Consider the following 16,042-nt stretch of genomic DNA (forward strand, 5'->3'; position numbering starts at 1 on the left):
CAGGGTCGGGTCAAGGTCAGTTAGGGGGTGTACAAGTGGGGTACTCTTCCCTGTTCAGGGCCCGTGGTGATTCGTCCGTGGTACCTGCAATGGGGGAAGAGAGAAAGGGAGGGGCACGTGTAAGGTCATATGAGGAACGGGCAAGCAGATACATTCGAGTTTCAAATGCGTTACATAAGATTTATTTGACTGGAGCGCCAGAAATGGAACAGATTTCGACACACCAGTTTCAATATGACACAGACAAAGGCCTTCCTCAATGCATTAGGTTTGGTGGCCGCTTGGAGAACAGGAACAGGATAAGAGGCAACAATGGTAAAGTCTGAGAAGTCGTGACAGCCAAAAGGAGGAACGGGAACCTCAGAGTTCAACGGCCATTACACCAACTCCATTCCCTCACGAAATCCACAGGGTGCAAAGGAAAGTGACCAGCCAAGTAGCACTGTTGGTGCCCATTTTTCTTTGGCATCCATTGCCGGCCACCCTCCTAGGGTTGCTGCGAAGTGGAACCCATTATTAAGTCACTATTCGTCATGCATCACTCATGGATTAAAGTTGATAGTAGTGCTCCGGGGATTGGTGACAATCTGCCTTACATACACCTTCCTTCTTAGATTGTCCTTGTATCGTCCAACTCACTAATAACCTCCAGGAAATCTAGTCCATCATATCAGAATTTACTCCCCTGTCAGGCGTTACGTGTTTGGTTACCCTAACCACGCCGCCTGTTAGCCTACACACAGTGAACTGTCCTGTCTCAGGTAGTAAAGTTATATTGATAATCTTAGCTTGACTTTGACGACTACACTACTGAGTGCAAATCCATCCTTATCTTGTCTGGCTTAACCACCGTAACTGTGGTAGACGTTCTTTTTCCCTTATCAAGGGACTATATCCTGTCTGTGACCCCTGTAACTCTCCAGACCATATTGATCTCGTCCCATTTCATCTCATTTCACCTTCTTCCCAAGCTTCGACCCGTCGTAATACGTGCTACGGATGACATGTTTGGCCGTCGTCCACTCCACCTGATCTGTGCATTACGAACAAAGGGATCCCTTACCTGAGAAAAACTACAACAAATACCACGCGCGGTATTACGTTGGTTTTGCTCACCCCGAGAATACCCCCGGCAGACGCACAACATCAAGCTGATCACAGGATTGCGCATCTCAGCCCAACTACCTCAATCGCGATGTCTGACACGGGGCTGTCTGGAAACCGAAGTATTTAGGTGCACTGAAGGCACGGCATTGCGATGCTCAGTTTGATAGCACACCCGCAATTGTCCACTTCCTACTTTGACCGCGTCCTCTCGCCCACTCGTTCCACTACCGACAGTCTTCATTTGTCACCACCGGGAGGCGTTCATTGCAATTTGCCAGACCTTCTGTCGGATGTAAAGATCTCCGCGACTTTTATTCGCAATCTTCACCGAATACGTCAATTTTCGTACAATTCGCGTGAACTCGTTCTCCCGCCCAGCGGCAACACTAGTGAGTCGCCCAAGTCTCACTGCACACCATGACTCTGAGTTTCATACTACTATGTGTCCGTACTGCACAGTACCTCAATTCACCATCCCCACTGACGCTTTCCGTGGCTGCACGCCCGACAGCCCAAGGCCATGAAGCCCTAGTGACTGTTTTGGGCTTTAGTTCATAGTGGCCTGCCATGTCGTGGCGGTTCTGCTGCCTCTCTGGATCCATTTTTCTGGCTCCATACTCCCTGCATTTAGAGCTTTTGTTTGGTTTTTCGCCCCGTTCCAGGCTCTTTGTTATGCCCTCACTCGTATTGCTCTTGCCCGCCACTTTTGAATCCCAACGATCAGATTTTGTCATCTGTTATGTTCTCCATAGGAGATAATAATTTTAGACCCTACCCATGCCACCTCAGTCGTGATGAGGTCTACTTCGTAAATGACCACTGTTTACGTCACTGTCCCTTTTCCAGGAAATTCCCATCATTCGCAGCCCCCATCATTCATGATTTTATTCTGACTGTAATACTCTGGTCATGCCTGACGGTATGCTACCCACTAGTTGGGAATAAATATTAGTATTATTACTGGAAGAGATATGTGGTACACGGGCTTCCTCAATGACCTCAGTAGAGGTAAGAGGTTCCATAAATCCCTGTATTAAGTCCCTTCCGATCGTTCTTTAAGTCGGACACAAAAAAGGGTCGAATGGTCGATCTCTTTATGCCTAAATATTGCCTTCCTCATCTTTTTGCCATCAGTCGGGGGCCGGGCGTCGGTCACCTCCCATTCGACTTTCCATGGGCAGTTTACCAATCGCTAGAACTGACTCCAATTCTGCACTTTGTTGTGGCGTTCCGAGCTCACCCGGCCACGGCTTGCCTGTTACAATAACTTCCGACCGCTACCTTCCACTCGCTGACCCGCACACGTTTCGCTATCGGGTGAGCTCGGTTGTCCTCAGGCCTCCTGGATCGAGGGAGACATTTGAGGCGTTTCAGATCATGACATCGCGTCAAAATACCCTGACAGGATGTGTGTGGAAATCTAACAGATGGCGCAGAGGAGAAAAACGGTCGCTACTTGGTCTTGATCTAACAAGTGTAATCTCCTCAGGAGCGTGGCAAAGTCCTGCTTGATCTGAGTCGTTGGTATCTTATTCGATTTTGTCCTGGTCTGAAATTTCCTCAGGAGCCTGGCAAAGTCCTGCTTGGTCTGAGTCGTTGGTTTCTTATTCGATTTTGTCCGCACAATATAAGGGGAAGAAGTCTATCATTGCATACCCTGGTCTGAAATAGGATTTCACTTGTATATGGAACATCGTATCTTGGACCGAATCACTGCTATTGTGTATAAAATTCAACACTACACCATTGGAGTGGTAGGCCTCTGAAGTAAACAAGGCCCGTCTTCCGGGCATGCCAAATGTCCGGTGATCAAAAACCCATCGCACATTCGCATTTTTTCCGAAAATGGAGCCACTATTGGATAAACCGTCCCACATGTTAGAACTTTTTCTCTAGAGACAAAAGAGATAGGCCTTTGTCTGGGTGAAATGCGGTGGAACGGTGGAACAAAAGAGCCTACAGTGCCCGTCTCCCATAAATACGGAGGAGAATTTCGACAATGGTTCATGAGGAATAACACCTGGTTTCGTTAATGAGATGAAGGTGTAGCCAAAAGAAAGTCACAAGGCCTGACATTTCGAACAGAATGCTCTGTCTCCCAAAACGTTGGGCGGTTGAGCCAGTTGAGGCAAAGAAGGGGTTCAAAATCTATGACCTTTTCTGTAAATAAATGGCCTTACAAATAGAACACTGCATCACATGTTCTTGGCCAATAGGCAGTTGATTCATTGCATTCTGAGAGAGCGTACCATAGACACGATCTTCAGCGCCTTCAACTTTCAGTGCCTTCCAAACGTTACCGTCCATGGCAACACCAATCGCTGAATTTGCCTTCAGTGAACATTTTTGGAACTCAAAAACGTTAAATGACTGTTTTGGACAAGTACAACTCGTACCTCGTGTTCAAGTATTCGACGGAGTGGATTCATTCTAACAGTCACTCGAAGCTCCCAATATGATAATATTCAGAATGGTTGATGTGGATGCCACACGAGGAAGTGTACTAATGCTCCTCAAGAATGAAAACATGGATCAGCGATGCACCATCACTTAGGTGCTCCAAGAAAATGGTAGTTGGCTCAAGTCAACGGGTGTATGAAGGGAGCATCAGTTGATTACAGGCTCGCGTGTCATAAATAAATACGCCTCAAAAACCGCAGCGATGCCAACTAACTGCTTTCACATAACATCATTTCCATCACGTGTCAGAAGCTGATTTGAAAATTAGAAACATGCAAACCAAAATCATGAGGGAAATTTTCAAAAGTTTCCTTTGGTCTCGGCAATGCTTTAGTGACGCATTTACGCCTTAGCTATTGGGTCCAAAACTGCTTTTACCTGAAAAACTGCCTGTTCCACCCTGATCACCAGGTCCATTCAGTTGGATTTTTGTGTGTGCGAAAATTTGTAGACTACGATTACATTGTTAACTCCATAACTGAAAATGGATTTTCCGTGAACGCCACGCATTTAAGCTCAACGTGATAAATTATCCTGTCGCCATGTATGTGGTGTACTGTTCTGCTGCTTGACGCTGTGGACAAACTGGAAGACGGTAAGAGAACAGGCTTTCTGAACCTTGCATGTTATCCTCCTCGGGTAACATCCGTGGCGGCGACAGGTTTTATCCCTATAATGAAGACAATCATAGACACCCGAGTATCAGAGCTAACCAGAAAGTTAGGCCCAAACAGGACACTACGACGACACACGTACAACGGCATACTGTTTGTAATGACTTCGACGTTAATTTGACGTAACAGTTTCCAAAAACAGGCAAAGCCTTGGGGCGGTTCGCGATATTCCGATTAATGAAGACTCATTTCATGCACAAGGTATCCTGCGCTCCCAACCAAAACAATCGCGACCACGTCATTAAGACGTAGAAATATATAGGTTGAAATAAATCAATGGGTTTGGATTATGTGAAGGATAAAACAACATGCACGGAGCTGAAGGCCTCCGAATGTTGATGAGCGCTCTGTCGCGATAGCGTTAGATGGTCCGAAATTCTTGTCGCCACCAATCTCGTTGGCCTAAGAACATCACACCAAAATGACCTATTCAATTAACAAAGGCGGCGTGCTCGTTCTAATCACAATCCACACGCATATAACGATAGTACTGCATAATGTGTAGATGGCTGGCGAAGGTAAAAGGGCTTATTGAACCATATTCTCCTCCCACATTCTGAAAGAAACGTGAGTTTGTGAAGCCTTTGAACGCCTGTAAAGCAAAAGATATATTATTCTTTCCTACTCACGCGTGACTAGCTTTCCTCACCTATCCCACCAGTATAACTCTTATTTCCACCCATAAGTGTTCCGTCTCCAAACTTTTAACTGGCTAATTTTCCAGTTGCATGTTTGGGCCTGTCAAATTACTGAATTTTTGCAGATTCTTCCACGAGATTTTGTTTTGCTGACCCGTAAAAGATCTAGGTTCTTCCACGTGAATCGCACTACAAAGTTTTTAAGTTAAACTTTGTAACAATTTTCATGTAAATCCACTTTTTGCTACACTTGTTCTATTTTGTGTATTTGTAGCACCAATAAATGTTGGAAACCGAATGATTACAATCACTTGCATTTCTTGGACGCAATTATCCAAAATAACACGCCTTTGAAAATGACACTTGCCTAATGGGCGACAAATTTGGACATATGGTATTCTTCACTGATTCCCCGCCTCCATCTCGCGCTACATCATGTAGCCATGGTCGGGCTGTCAAGAAGGATAGTTAGTGATAGGAGGCTGGGTAATAAACACTATAGAAATCGGGACTTTCCAAATATTGGTGTATCGCTGCGCTCCAATGGTAATCAGTTCTTCTGGTTCAGTGTACTCATTGTGGTACCAGGATTCACGTTCTGTGACCCTCTTATTTCAGGCGGCGCTTGACGATGCTTCACCGGGGTTACCCGTATAAATCATTCCTGATGGTGGCTCGGATACCGTGTTCATCCGATGCAAGTATTGTGATTCAAACTTCTGTGGTAATGATAGTTAGTACCTGGACTAGGATGTCATTGGCCCCGAATACGTCATTTTTTAAAGAACCATTTCCTCGGGGTCATTCGCTGGTCAAGTTTCACGCACTGATATGCACAAACTTCCGTTTTCAACTAACCGCACCGTCTCGGTTCAACTGATTCGTGGTGACAGGGAAATTTACAGGCGAATACATAATGCTTTGTAGCTCGAAAAAGTGGTGGCAATTTTTTATGGCGAAAATCTCACCCTATGCCTTCTCGGTCTAACTTGTTCAGCTGAACGCGTACTTCATGCTACGTTGAATAGCCAGCCATTATTATTTGCAATTACTTGAAACAAGTTTTTAGGATATGCAAGAAGCTACCAAGCAGCTTCAATGGGAAGTAATTTATTGGATTGATGAAGCAGACGTCGTTCAGGGAGGCCTAAAACATTCAGGAGTCACCACCTATCAAAATCAACAGCACATGCATCTACCCTGCGAAAGGCGCAAACACTCTAACGCTCAGAATCCATAACCTCATCGGACGGCAGACTATGAGGTGCGAGTATCCTTTCCCCTGGAGTATCGCCAACCTGCTTCAACAAGTTTTGAACAACAGGGTTTTTACCGCTAAACCGGCTGGTGCATGGCGGAGAAATGGCGAGGTTTTCAAGGTGAAAATATTTCCAACGTCGGACAATTGGTTCATGGCATAACTTTGCACCGAAGGTTGATCACGCGGCATCTGGAATCAAGTTCAAACCACTGTTGAACGCTGATTTGAGCCCTCGTGCTGTCAAGTTTTCCTCCTCATTCTGAGAATTCAAAGAGCGGCGTTGACCCTTTTTTGCTTGTGTCTTCCAGGTGAATGGAGGCCGTTGAACGACGGGAGCAAACCCGGCACCGGAAGCTTGGGCGAACGCCTCGTTCCTGTGAACCAATCCTTGAATCCGTGAAACAACCAATCATAGCACTGAGACTCTTGCTAACCTGCGACTGCACTTTGAGTCCACTGCTGACTTTCTTTTCAATGGCATTCGTTGGTGTCCCATGTCGGTCCTCCGCAGATGTAGAGTTGAAAAGACCTATCCGACTTTTTGTTGAAAAAACCTATGGTTCGGCAACTTTAGATGCTGTTTCCGCGTCAATAGAGAAGCTTAATGATTTACGTAAAGGCACTATTCAGAGGTTGCGTGATCGAACGCTATCCGCCGCCCATCAGATTGCCAAGTAAGTCCTTATGAATTTTTGGGTTCCATCTTGTTTAATTATTGTGATTACTATCATGAGTAAGTTAGTGCATTGAGTCGGATTACCTGGACCTCGTGTTCATCGCTTCCCGTTACTCATGGATTCCGTACTGACCTGAGAGTTTTCGGCCACCGCATTCGCCCGATTTACACCGTTCTGTTTAGATTTTCCAAGACCTCTGGTTGTTCTGATCGCCGTTGTTTAAGTTGTAATCGGTGTAGGTGAAAATACTTCCTTCATTTGACATTTCTTGGTTGCCAGGCCATTAGCAGTACAATCCGATGAAGACCTGTTTATGAATAAACTCATGACTAGTGCAGGTACTCGTGCTCTTAATCCCATACATCAACGGTCTCGCGGCAATTTGAAGATTTGACGGTGGATCAACTGACCGGGTGATGTTTACAGGCATCAGGAAGGCATCAACACAATCGCGACAGGATGAAAAGGCTATTCCTCAGTGCCAATAAGGTCCTCATCTCCCCAGGCCTTGATTCACTATGCATCCATTCAGCTTGCCCACTGTTACGCCCATATTTCAGAAAGAAAAACGACAAAGGAAACGGGATGCTGTATGTATTCAGGAGGAGCTACCAAGACTGATGTGGCTCGAATCTCTGACCATTTTCTGCCACCTGTCACCTTATTCAGCCAAGATTTGTCAACCAAGGGAAGTACGCTGCATCTTTTGGCTAGGTTATTCGCTCCAAAGCCAGGTGGGTCAGACTACTGAACCATTGGCTCCGGGAACAGTCCCATACATGTGAATCAAGGCCCACACTCATGGTACCCGAACAAAACCCAACATTCTCTAATCGCCTTGAGGATTTGTTTTTCAGGCGAAAGGCTCCAAATGGAGTGCCTTTCTCCATCCCAACTAACTTTGTAGCCGTTCATCCACCGGTCCTTCTCAATACGCCCCTCCTCACCTTTCAGCTGACCACTCTTCAACTCTGCCTGCTAGCCCCCTAACCACTGTTACTTGTCCAAACTGTCACCCGGTAAAAAGGCTGAAATTATCCATTATTAGACTCAAAACATCTTACTCACGTTGCAGCTGCAAATGCCCGCACCAAGTGTCAAATCGTGCAAAAAGCATCTTTTTGCTGAAATGTTACTTTTCTGTCGATATATGTTGTGTCCCCGAAACACGTTCACGAGACCCTACTTTGGTTATGCATCTCAAGCCGTTTAGGACGAGCTTAGATGTTCCTCACTCCCCTCTTTATGGTAAGTAAATCCCTCAATTGCAACACTCCTTCCATGCCTAGATATCACCCCATCCGAAGGCTGGGATACTGCCGGGTTGCCCAAGCCTAGATAGGAGCAGTCGCGATGCGGATGTTGTTTTCGAACCATGGACAGTAAGTTCGCGCACTGACCACCGAGCTATGTTCGTTTTTCGGGGTTTGGTGATCAACCTAGCTCAGTGGTTCAAGCGCGAACTTACCGACCATAAGGTCATAGCTCGAACCCATCTTCAGCACCTCGACTACTGCAACGCGTACATGCGACAAGCTGAATTTCTGCTGCTTTTTTCGTTTAGGGTTAGACAGCTAACCCTATATATATATATATATATATATATATATATATATTCAGGCAATCCTAGTACCAAGGTTCGTGGTATCTATGATGCGGGGATCGTGGTCAACCTTTGGGACTGAGAGTGCCCTACTCTGTTTCTCTGTGCTTCATTTAAGATCAGTCTGCGTCGATACGTTAAATGGTGTTTATTTATCGTGTCAGCATGCGCTCCTCACAGACTAAGGTTATGAAACTGAGAAAGGTTGATGTTATCAAGATCTGTCACCGCTACTTTAGTCAGCAAGAATGACGGATAAAGTCATCCTGACGGGTGACACTAACACCCAATTTAGACTAATAAGTCCGGAAGAAGCACGATCGGGTTGTAAATTTGGAATTGATGCTTATCCAACGGATAGTGGGGAGCTACCTCTTCAGTTTTGTTCGGTACTTCTTCTGTTCCTGGCAGTACATACTTTCGGCACATGTGCTTACATCGCAAATTGACTCCGATTCTCACTATGCGGTCTTGGTCATCAGTTCCCCTTCCCTCAAGATCACACACCGAAGGGGAACAGTTCTGTTCATCAACTTTAAAGAATTTCAGTAGCTCAGTGGTATCGAGCTGATCTGGCAGGAAAGCTTCTGGAAATGCATGGACACATTGACTAAGACTGGCTAGAAGATGAAAGGAGAAGGTGAAAGAAGCTTTGCTCTCAAGTTTTCGAAGTGTCTTTCCAAGCCAGCTCACCGTCGAAAGCAGAAATTTAGAGTGTGATATCACCTATTCAATGGGACAAGGTGGTGAAGCCCTGATAAGCGGTCTGGCGCTACCACTGTAGAAGATTCGGAACGAACACAGAATACTGGTGGAATGGAGCACTTCTACCGTGATTCTTCCAACTCTCAAAAGTGGCGCAAGAACGTAGTGCGGAAACAACCATGGCATCATATATACATATATATCGTTCAGCTGCAACACCTTTTTGGTGTCTAGCTGCCGTGCTACCCTAAAGCACGAAGGCTGGAGCACCGCCAGGTTGCCAAAGCTTAGGCAGGGAAAGTCGAGATGCAGAGGTTGGGTTCGAACCACGAACCTTTCTGTCAGTAAATTCGTGCTCTGGCCACTAAGCCATCCTGTCCCCCGTGGCATTAACCTTATTACCGAGGACAAGTACACTAAAGACGGTGGCTCTGGAGTGCCCACCTGTTTCTACGCAACTAGACAACATGAGGTTGCATGAATGGCAAATTCATATTTATTCATTTCATTGTGCTACTTGCTTAGTAACCGCATGAAACACTTTCTATTCTTCGTCTCCTCTTCAGTTATCATGATACTCTGTTGCTTTTGGAGCCTCGAGTATCCATGTGTGAGACGGAGGCTCGAATTGATTGGAAGTGGACCGATATAACGGGCAAGCAGAAAAGTAGGTTCGTTTCAAGAGCAGTTATCTCCTACGCATCAACTAGAGCTCTGCACCAGTCAGTTTGAACGGGCGAATTTAATATTTTGTTATGCTGCCATGCATTCTCAAATCGCGGAGTCCGCTGACACCAAAGATGCTGCTGGTCTGAAACAGGCTGTTATCTCACTGAAGGTAGGTGCAATGTTGTCTCGTTTTTACTCAAAAACTAGCGATGAGCATCGTTGAGTATGTTAAGGAGTTGTTTTCGCATGCCTTAGAACAGGAAGTCTTAAAAATAATCCACTTGAATTGAGATAGCGATGAGCATCGTTGAGTATGTTAAGGAGTTGTTTTTGCATGCCTTAGAACAGGAAGTCTTGAAAATAATCCACTCTGAATTGAGAATTTCCACTCTCTGCAAGACCACCTAGGAGAGCCCGCGTTCCTGTACCATCTTTTGCCGCGTCTTGTTTGCCTACCTAGGTCAATTTTCTACTTCAAACAAAGTGATTTTCACCCAAGAGGTCTTCACTAAAGCTCGTTTCATGCACCTACAAAGTGATGGCGTCCGCAATTTAGCTTCTACATCTACGAGTCGGTTTGAGCCACTGGAAATCCGTCTGTTCTCTGAATTTGGCAATTCGGGTACAAACATTTCCCCACCGAGTGAGATGACACCATCGGTGTGTTATTGTTGGCGTGTGTGTGAGTGTGTGTGCATGATTCACTTCGATCTGTGTAAGGATATTCGTCCATGATGACCTTGACTTTTCGCTGGTTACCAACGTTCCCCTCGGTAATTCTCACCATTTGCCCCATCAACACCGAATTATGTAAGCAACAAGTTATGAACCTATGCACCCAATCCAGAGCCAAACGCAACAATTGGTTTATTCATCTAGGGACGGAACAATCATTCCAAAGTGCTCCCTTATCGCACATAGGATACGCACTAATTCGAGTGGTCAATGGGAAATGTGCTGTAGCGTTCGGTTCACACGAAACCAGCTGTTTTTATTCATTCATTGGAGCCAGAAGCGGTTATGAACTTTGCCAGAAGATGCTGGAATGAATACGAGCCTTTCGACGATAGATAATGTTCCACGTAAACTAAATCTTTCTTTGGCCATCCGCTACCGTTGATTGAACCGTTGTAAAACTAGGCGTTACCCATGGACCTCTAAAAACTCCAGGATAGGGACTCAGTATTGTCATCAAACCGACTGTACAATGCTTGCCCTCTGGTTAGCTAGGTTTCTTTGTTTTTAAGTTTCTTGATTACCTGGTTTCCGCACACCATCAGGGATGCAACCGTGTTACTTGCATACAATGAGGCAGCTCGACAACTAGCCGACCTATACTTTTCTCTTGCCAAGATGTCCCACTGTCATTCATCCCTCGATAGCCAACTAAAGGCATCTCAGGAGAACGTCTTTTTAGAGATATAAAGGTGTGTGGGTATGAGGTCAAAACGTCTCAAGGGAGGATGTCCAACGGGGGCAAGATGGCTCAGTGGTTAGAGTGTGGATTCGCTGACCGGAAGGTCCGTGATTCAAGTCCGATCTCTGCCTCTCAACTTCCCCTGTTTGGGCTTGGACAAACTGGCAATATCCCAGCCTTCGTACTTCCTTCGGGTGGCGTGACAGCTATGCACCGGAAGGGTGTTACAGCTGAACAACTTTTTTATGGTGTTCAATTTATTGCTGAAATCCCTAATTCCCAGAATGCCTTAATTTGATGTCAGTAATCGTATTAGCGCACCTTAAGATCTTGTCGAATTTGACAAAATCCTGATACATCTTAACGTTTAAAGCATTACCTTTTCCGCCATGCACGCCTGAGCCATCCTTTAAGTTCTCACGATAGCTTTGAGTGGCACAACGGATGTCATTGGGCCTCATTCTACCATCAAAAACTGATGCTGTCTCTACGGAGCAGATAATTACTCCTTCTCACCGCTTATTCTGAGCTATCTACTAAACATTGTTATTGACGGTTTACGGATTTGGAGTTGGGCTCACTTCAGCTACTATGTCACGTAAATTTATCACCTATGACTATGTGGTCATCGCCTTTTACCGTATCCTGACCTGTCGTTTAATAATTGGCTTGTAACCATTCACGTTGTTGTCTTGATCTCGGAATGGACGTCTGTTAGGGAATTCCCTAGATAGAAACCTAACAAACGTCCTATTCACCCTCCACGCGAACACGTCAGATAGGTTGCGGGCTTTATGTACCTTTACAGGCAGCGTAAACGTCCCACTCCAAGGTCACGGCAGATTTTTCCTACCTCGAGACTTCATTTCGAAGATGCCAAACTCAACAATGATGCCTTCACTGAGCCTCCCACCCAATAACCTGTACGATGAAAAACAGAGTCGCCTAATCTGTGGCGACTTACGAGCACTTTTGACAGCTCCTGTCTATCAAGTTCTTTTAATATAACCAAGTAATCGAATTACTTTTTTCATTGCTTATCACGCCACTTCTAAGACTGGCGAAAACTCTGACAGCCTACGACCAGTTTCAACCTTCTTAAGGCTCAGCGGGCAGGCGTAGTCTCCGGGTGGCCATTGTGCCAAATGAAACATAAGGTAGCCTCTGCCCAACACATTTAGCTGAACAATATCATAGACAAGAGACTCAATTAAGTTCCTCGTTAACACCAACTTAATTTGTAAATGAGCGTAGTTCGCCATTAGTCGAAGTATCATTCTTAACATCAACCACAAAAGAGATCCTTTGTTCGGACGCAACCACAGATTCTAGTTTTTCCATTGTTCTCATGGGCTGGATGAACCGAATATTCCACGGTCGTTTCAACCATAAACGCACTGCCTACGTGAAACTACAATTGTGGAGCAAGTTTCATGAGCACTTTCTTGTGTTGTTTACCCACAGCTTGCAGCGGGCGCCTTCGACTACTTGGCCTCTAATTCCTCCATGTTTGGATCCTCAGGGGATAACCTTGTCGATATACTAAGTACGTACTCAGTGGTCATGCAGGCCCAAGCACAAGAATGTGTTTTCCTCAAAGCCGAACAAGGTAAGCGGGTTTTTAAAGGTGAGTTCTCAACCGATGGGTCGTCGGTCTAGCAAACATGCCGTCGGCATTGGTCGCCAAGCTTGCTTCGAAAACGCGAGAACTCTACGAAGATGGTCTCAAACGATGTTCGGTATCCAGTGTGAAACCGCACATTCCTCGGGTAGGTGTCATCTCTTATGACTCACCGTTTTTCATCAAGGAATGGTCTAGCAGCCTTTCCATGAAGGCCGGGCTGCATGCCGCCCTTGCTCAATACTACCAGTCCAAAGCTTGCCAGGAAGCTAAGGCTTTTGGAGAACAGGTTGCTCGTCTGACAGTAAGTCGTTTGAGCTAAAGTCACCGTATTCTTACATGTGTGGTAGACATTCTGTTATACGATATGAAGAACTGAAAGCCATCATGAAATGTTCCGATGTTGGTATTACGACTAATCTGCCGCATTAAGATTCCCGTGATCCTCCGTGCGCTTGTTTGGAGGCGTCGCATGATATAATCCCTAACCTTTGTTGTGATGCTGGGTTTTGATAGGCTACTACTACACCTCTTATTTTCTTTCAATTATAGGACTTTATTTTAGTAAAGTAGCATGGTTTTTCTGCAGTTAGGCCCCAGATTTCTCACACTGTCGTTTACATCTGTCGTATTGATGTTGCTTCTGCTCGATGAAACTGATGGGTGCAGTTGTCGAGAAGACCTTGTCTACAAGAAATATTTTAAATTTCGGATACTGAATGATTGCGGAACGATTTACTTCAGTACCCACATATTGCTCCTATATGGTGCACCACAGGAGTGGTTTTTACATTGATATTGCGTTTCGTTCGAATAGCTCCAACACTATGTTCATTCTTCATTCTTTCGGCCTCTATTATGCTGCTGTCTTCGGACCACATATTAACCTGTTCGTCTGCTATCTGCAAACCACATGTGGTTGACAAGTAGGAATGATAATTGATTTCAACCGGTTGCTTTTGTTGCAATCAATCCGAAACGTTATGCGGATTTAAATGGTCATTTGGTTTTGTATCGCTTTTTTCACCTGCGTCCGGTCCACTGTGCCCTAGGACGGAAATACATAGTCTGTTTTCGCCTTGACGATCCGACACCACGAACTGGTCGAATTCTTCCTATCAAAATTGCTTTGATCATTTATCAGTAGCATGTTTCATTGAGATTGGTACCCTGTAGTCCACTAGGAACCACTGGTTCTTCTCAGTCCGTGAAACTCAAACTAATACCGACGTGATAACGCATGCACATGTTTTGAAGGATTGTAGTTATTGCTCTAGGAGAACTACTTTGTAGTTCTGAATTTACCCCTGTGATTTAAACGATTTCGACTTTGTCCTCTTCCATAGGTGGCATACGAACTTATGAAACCGCTTAGTCGTTCTAGTTCATTCCCCCGACCAGGAATGGCGGATCAGATCAAGCGTGAACGCGATGTGGCTGTGAAGGACAACGAATTCATATATCACGAACAAGTGCCTGCTGGGAAGGAATTGTCTCAGGTGCCAACAGAAATTGCAATAGGTAAAACGGAGTTACCTGTGCCCTTGTTGAAGGGCGAAGTGAAAGACTTATTCACTGTACTCGTCCCACTGGGAGTTTTAGCATCGAAGAACCAGGCTTGTGCTGTTCTTCGATCGTTAGTCACAGCGGAAGTTCACCGGCTTCGAGAGGCAACCGACTCGCTCAATGCGTGAGTTTTGTCCTGACCGTCATCATGAATGTTAATAATGCATTTTTTATATCTGTCGATTCGTATGCACCTCCTACGTCTTGATAACTCATCCTGTACCAGGTCCTAGTGTCTCCCCTACAGAGTGCGCATTCTCAAACGCGTGTAATTCAAAATTCTGTTAGAAAGGCTATTGCTTGTCCCGTCATGCCTACGATTAACTTGTGATGGCCTAGAGGCCTTAGTTGTGTTCAATCTGGGTCTGGTAGGCAAACTTTCTGCCATCATCTGCTGTCAGTTTTCTATGGATCCTAAATTCGTAGGATTGCTCAACCGGTGTTCTAATCTGTAGGTCGATGTATAACTTACCGTAATCTCGAAGTATAACACACTACTCGTAAGGTTGTGTGTCGCGACAGTTCGCGGGTCATCCTAGTGCTACATTGAACATGGTGGAACTATCTGTAGTGGTTGAATCCGCGACTGTTTATGCACAAAAGCTAATGTAGGGTGTACTAAAGATGTGGGAGACGTTTCCTCCATTTTTTATGCATTCATTTGATATATTCGTAGAAGTGTAAGCTTGTTTTGCACTGCGGCGTTGAATTTCATTTAGCCTAATGCGAAACTTTTGTTGTTTACGGTTGGGCTAGTTATGGACGCTAATTCTGCACAGGTGGGTTTGATTTTGCTAGCTGATCTGGGTAGTACGCTTAGGGATGATGAGTACGTATCACCACTCAAAATTGCATATTAAATAAGAGGTAGAAAGATACACGCTTCGTGTGAGTGTGGCTACTTTGATTATTTCCTATTTGCTCTCTTAATAGTTCACCTTTTCAGTTTTCCAACTTGTGACCAATGAGCCAGCCTTAGGCTCACAGCTCTTATGCAGGGATTTGCTCACTGCGCGGGTTGAGGGATTTGGTCCGGGTAACCAGTTGTGAACGAGTATACAGAACCTACACACATCACTATATTGCGTATAAAATTCTGCTAGGGCGTAACGCTAGTTCAGATGAGATTTTCTGATCGAAATGACCGTTTATCTCCTTCAAACAATGCTTCTATGTGAATCGAAGAGCGCTGAACCACCTTTCAGCCACGTCAAACAACAAAGCGGAATTAAAATTGACCGGAGCAACGATCGGTGAACAATTTCATCTATCAACCACCTTAATCTCCGTTAAATTTGAACTTTGTCTTAAGGGTCTCGAATTCCGGTATCCTTCCGTTTTTTTATGTTCCGGTACCGGGACTTCTCAAGAAATCCTAAATGGCCGTAAAACACAGCTTGTTTCCTTTCAGTGCGGATTGAATCAGCTTTACCTGATGACTATGTGATGAAAAAACAACTCTTTATGGGAAGCCATTCAGGAGCACCCAAACTGTCTGTTACTTTGAGTTATCACTCATTTGGATCCGGAAGAAAACCTTGTCGATCTGGAATATGCAGACGACATCGTTCTCATGTTCGAAGAGGCGGAGAAGGCGCAAGTATTCTTGGATGAACTGACCAAAGTCATCCCGTCCTTTGGTAT

The 16,042-nt window shown here is 45.1% G+C and overlaps 2 protein-coding genes across 2 annotated transcripts in view; one reads left to right on the forward strand and one right to left on the reverse strand.

Moving 5' to 3' along the window:
* Positions 1-6,318: 6,318 nt before the first annotated feature.
* Positions 6,319-16,042, reverse strand: part of T265_08793 (hypothetical protein) — a gene marked incomplete at both ends in the record, with an annotated part of 21,583 nt that continues 11,859 nt past the window's right edge. The window contains 2 exons of the mRNA XM_009174693.1: positions 6,319-6,514; positions 8,839-9,040. Coding sequence (XP_009172957.1) covers positions 6,319-6,514; positions 8,839-9,040 — 398 coding nt within the window. The remainder of the gene's footprint in view (positions 6,515-8,838; positions 9,041-16,042) is intronic.
* The window catches only part of T265_08792 (hypothetical protein), a gene marked incomplete at both ends in the record, with an annotated part of 43,382 nt that continues 33,792 nt past the window's right edge, over positions 6,453-16,042 (forward strand). The window contains 6 exons of the mRNA XM_009174692.1: positions 6,453-6,814; positions 9,692-9,792; positions 9,836-9,963; positions 12,676-12,838; positions 12,871-13,136; positions 14,179-14,522. Of these exons, the coding sequence (XP_009172956.1) occupies positions 6,453-6,814; positions 9,692-9,792; positions 9,836-9,963; positions 12,676-12,838; positions 12,871-13,136; positions 14,179-14,522 (1,364 nt within the window). The remainder of the gene's footprint in view (positions 6,815-9,691; positions 9,793-9,835; positions 9,964-12,675; positions 12,839-12,870; positions 13,137-14,178; positions 14,523-16,042) is intronic.

This window comes from Opisthorchis viverrini, assembly GCF_000715545.1.
Source record: "Opisthorchis viverrini unplaced genomic scaffold opera_v5_241, whole genome shotgun sequence".
NCBI lineage: Eukaryota > Metazoa > Platyhelminthes > Trematoda > Opisthorchiida > Opisthorchiidae > Opisthorchis > Opisthorchis viverrini.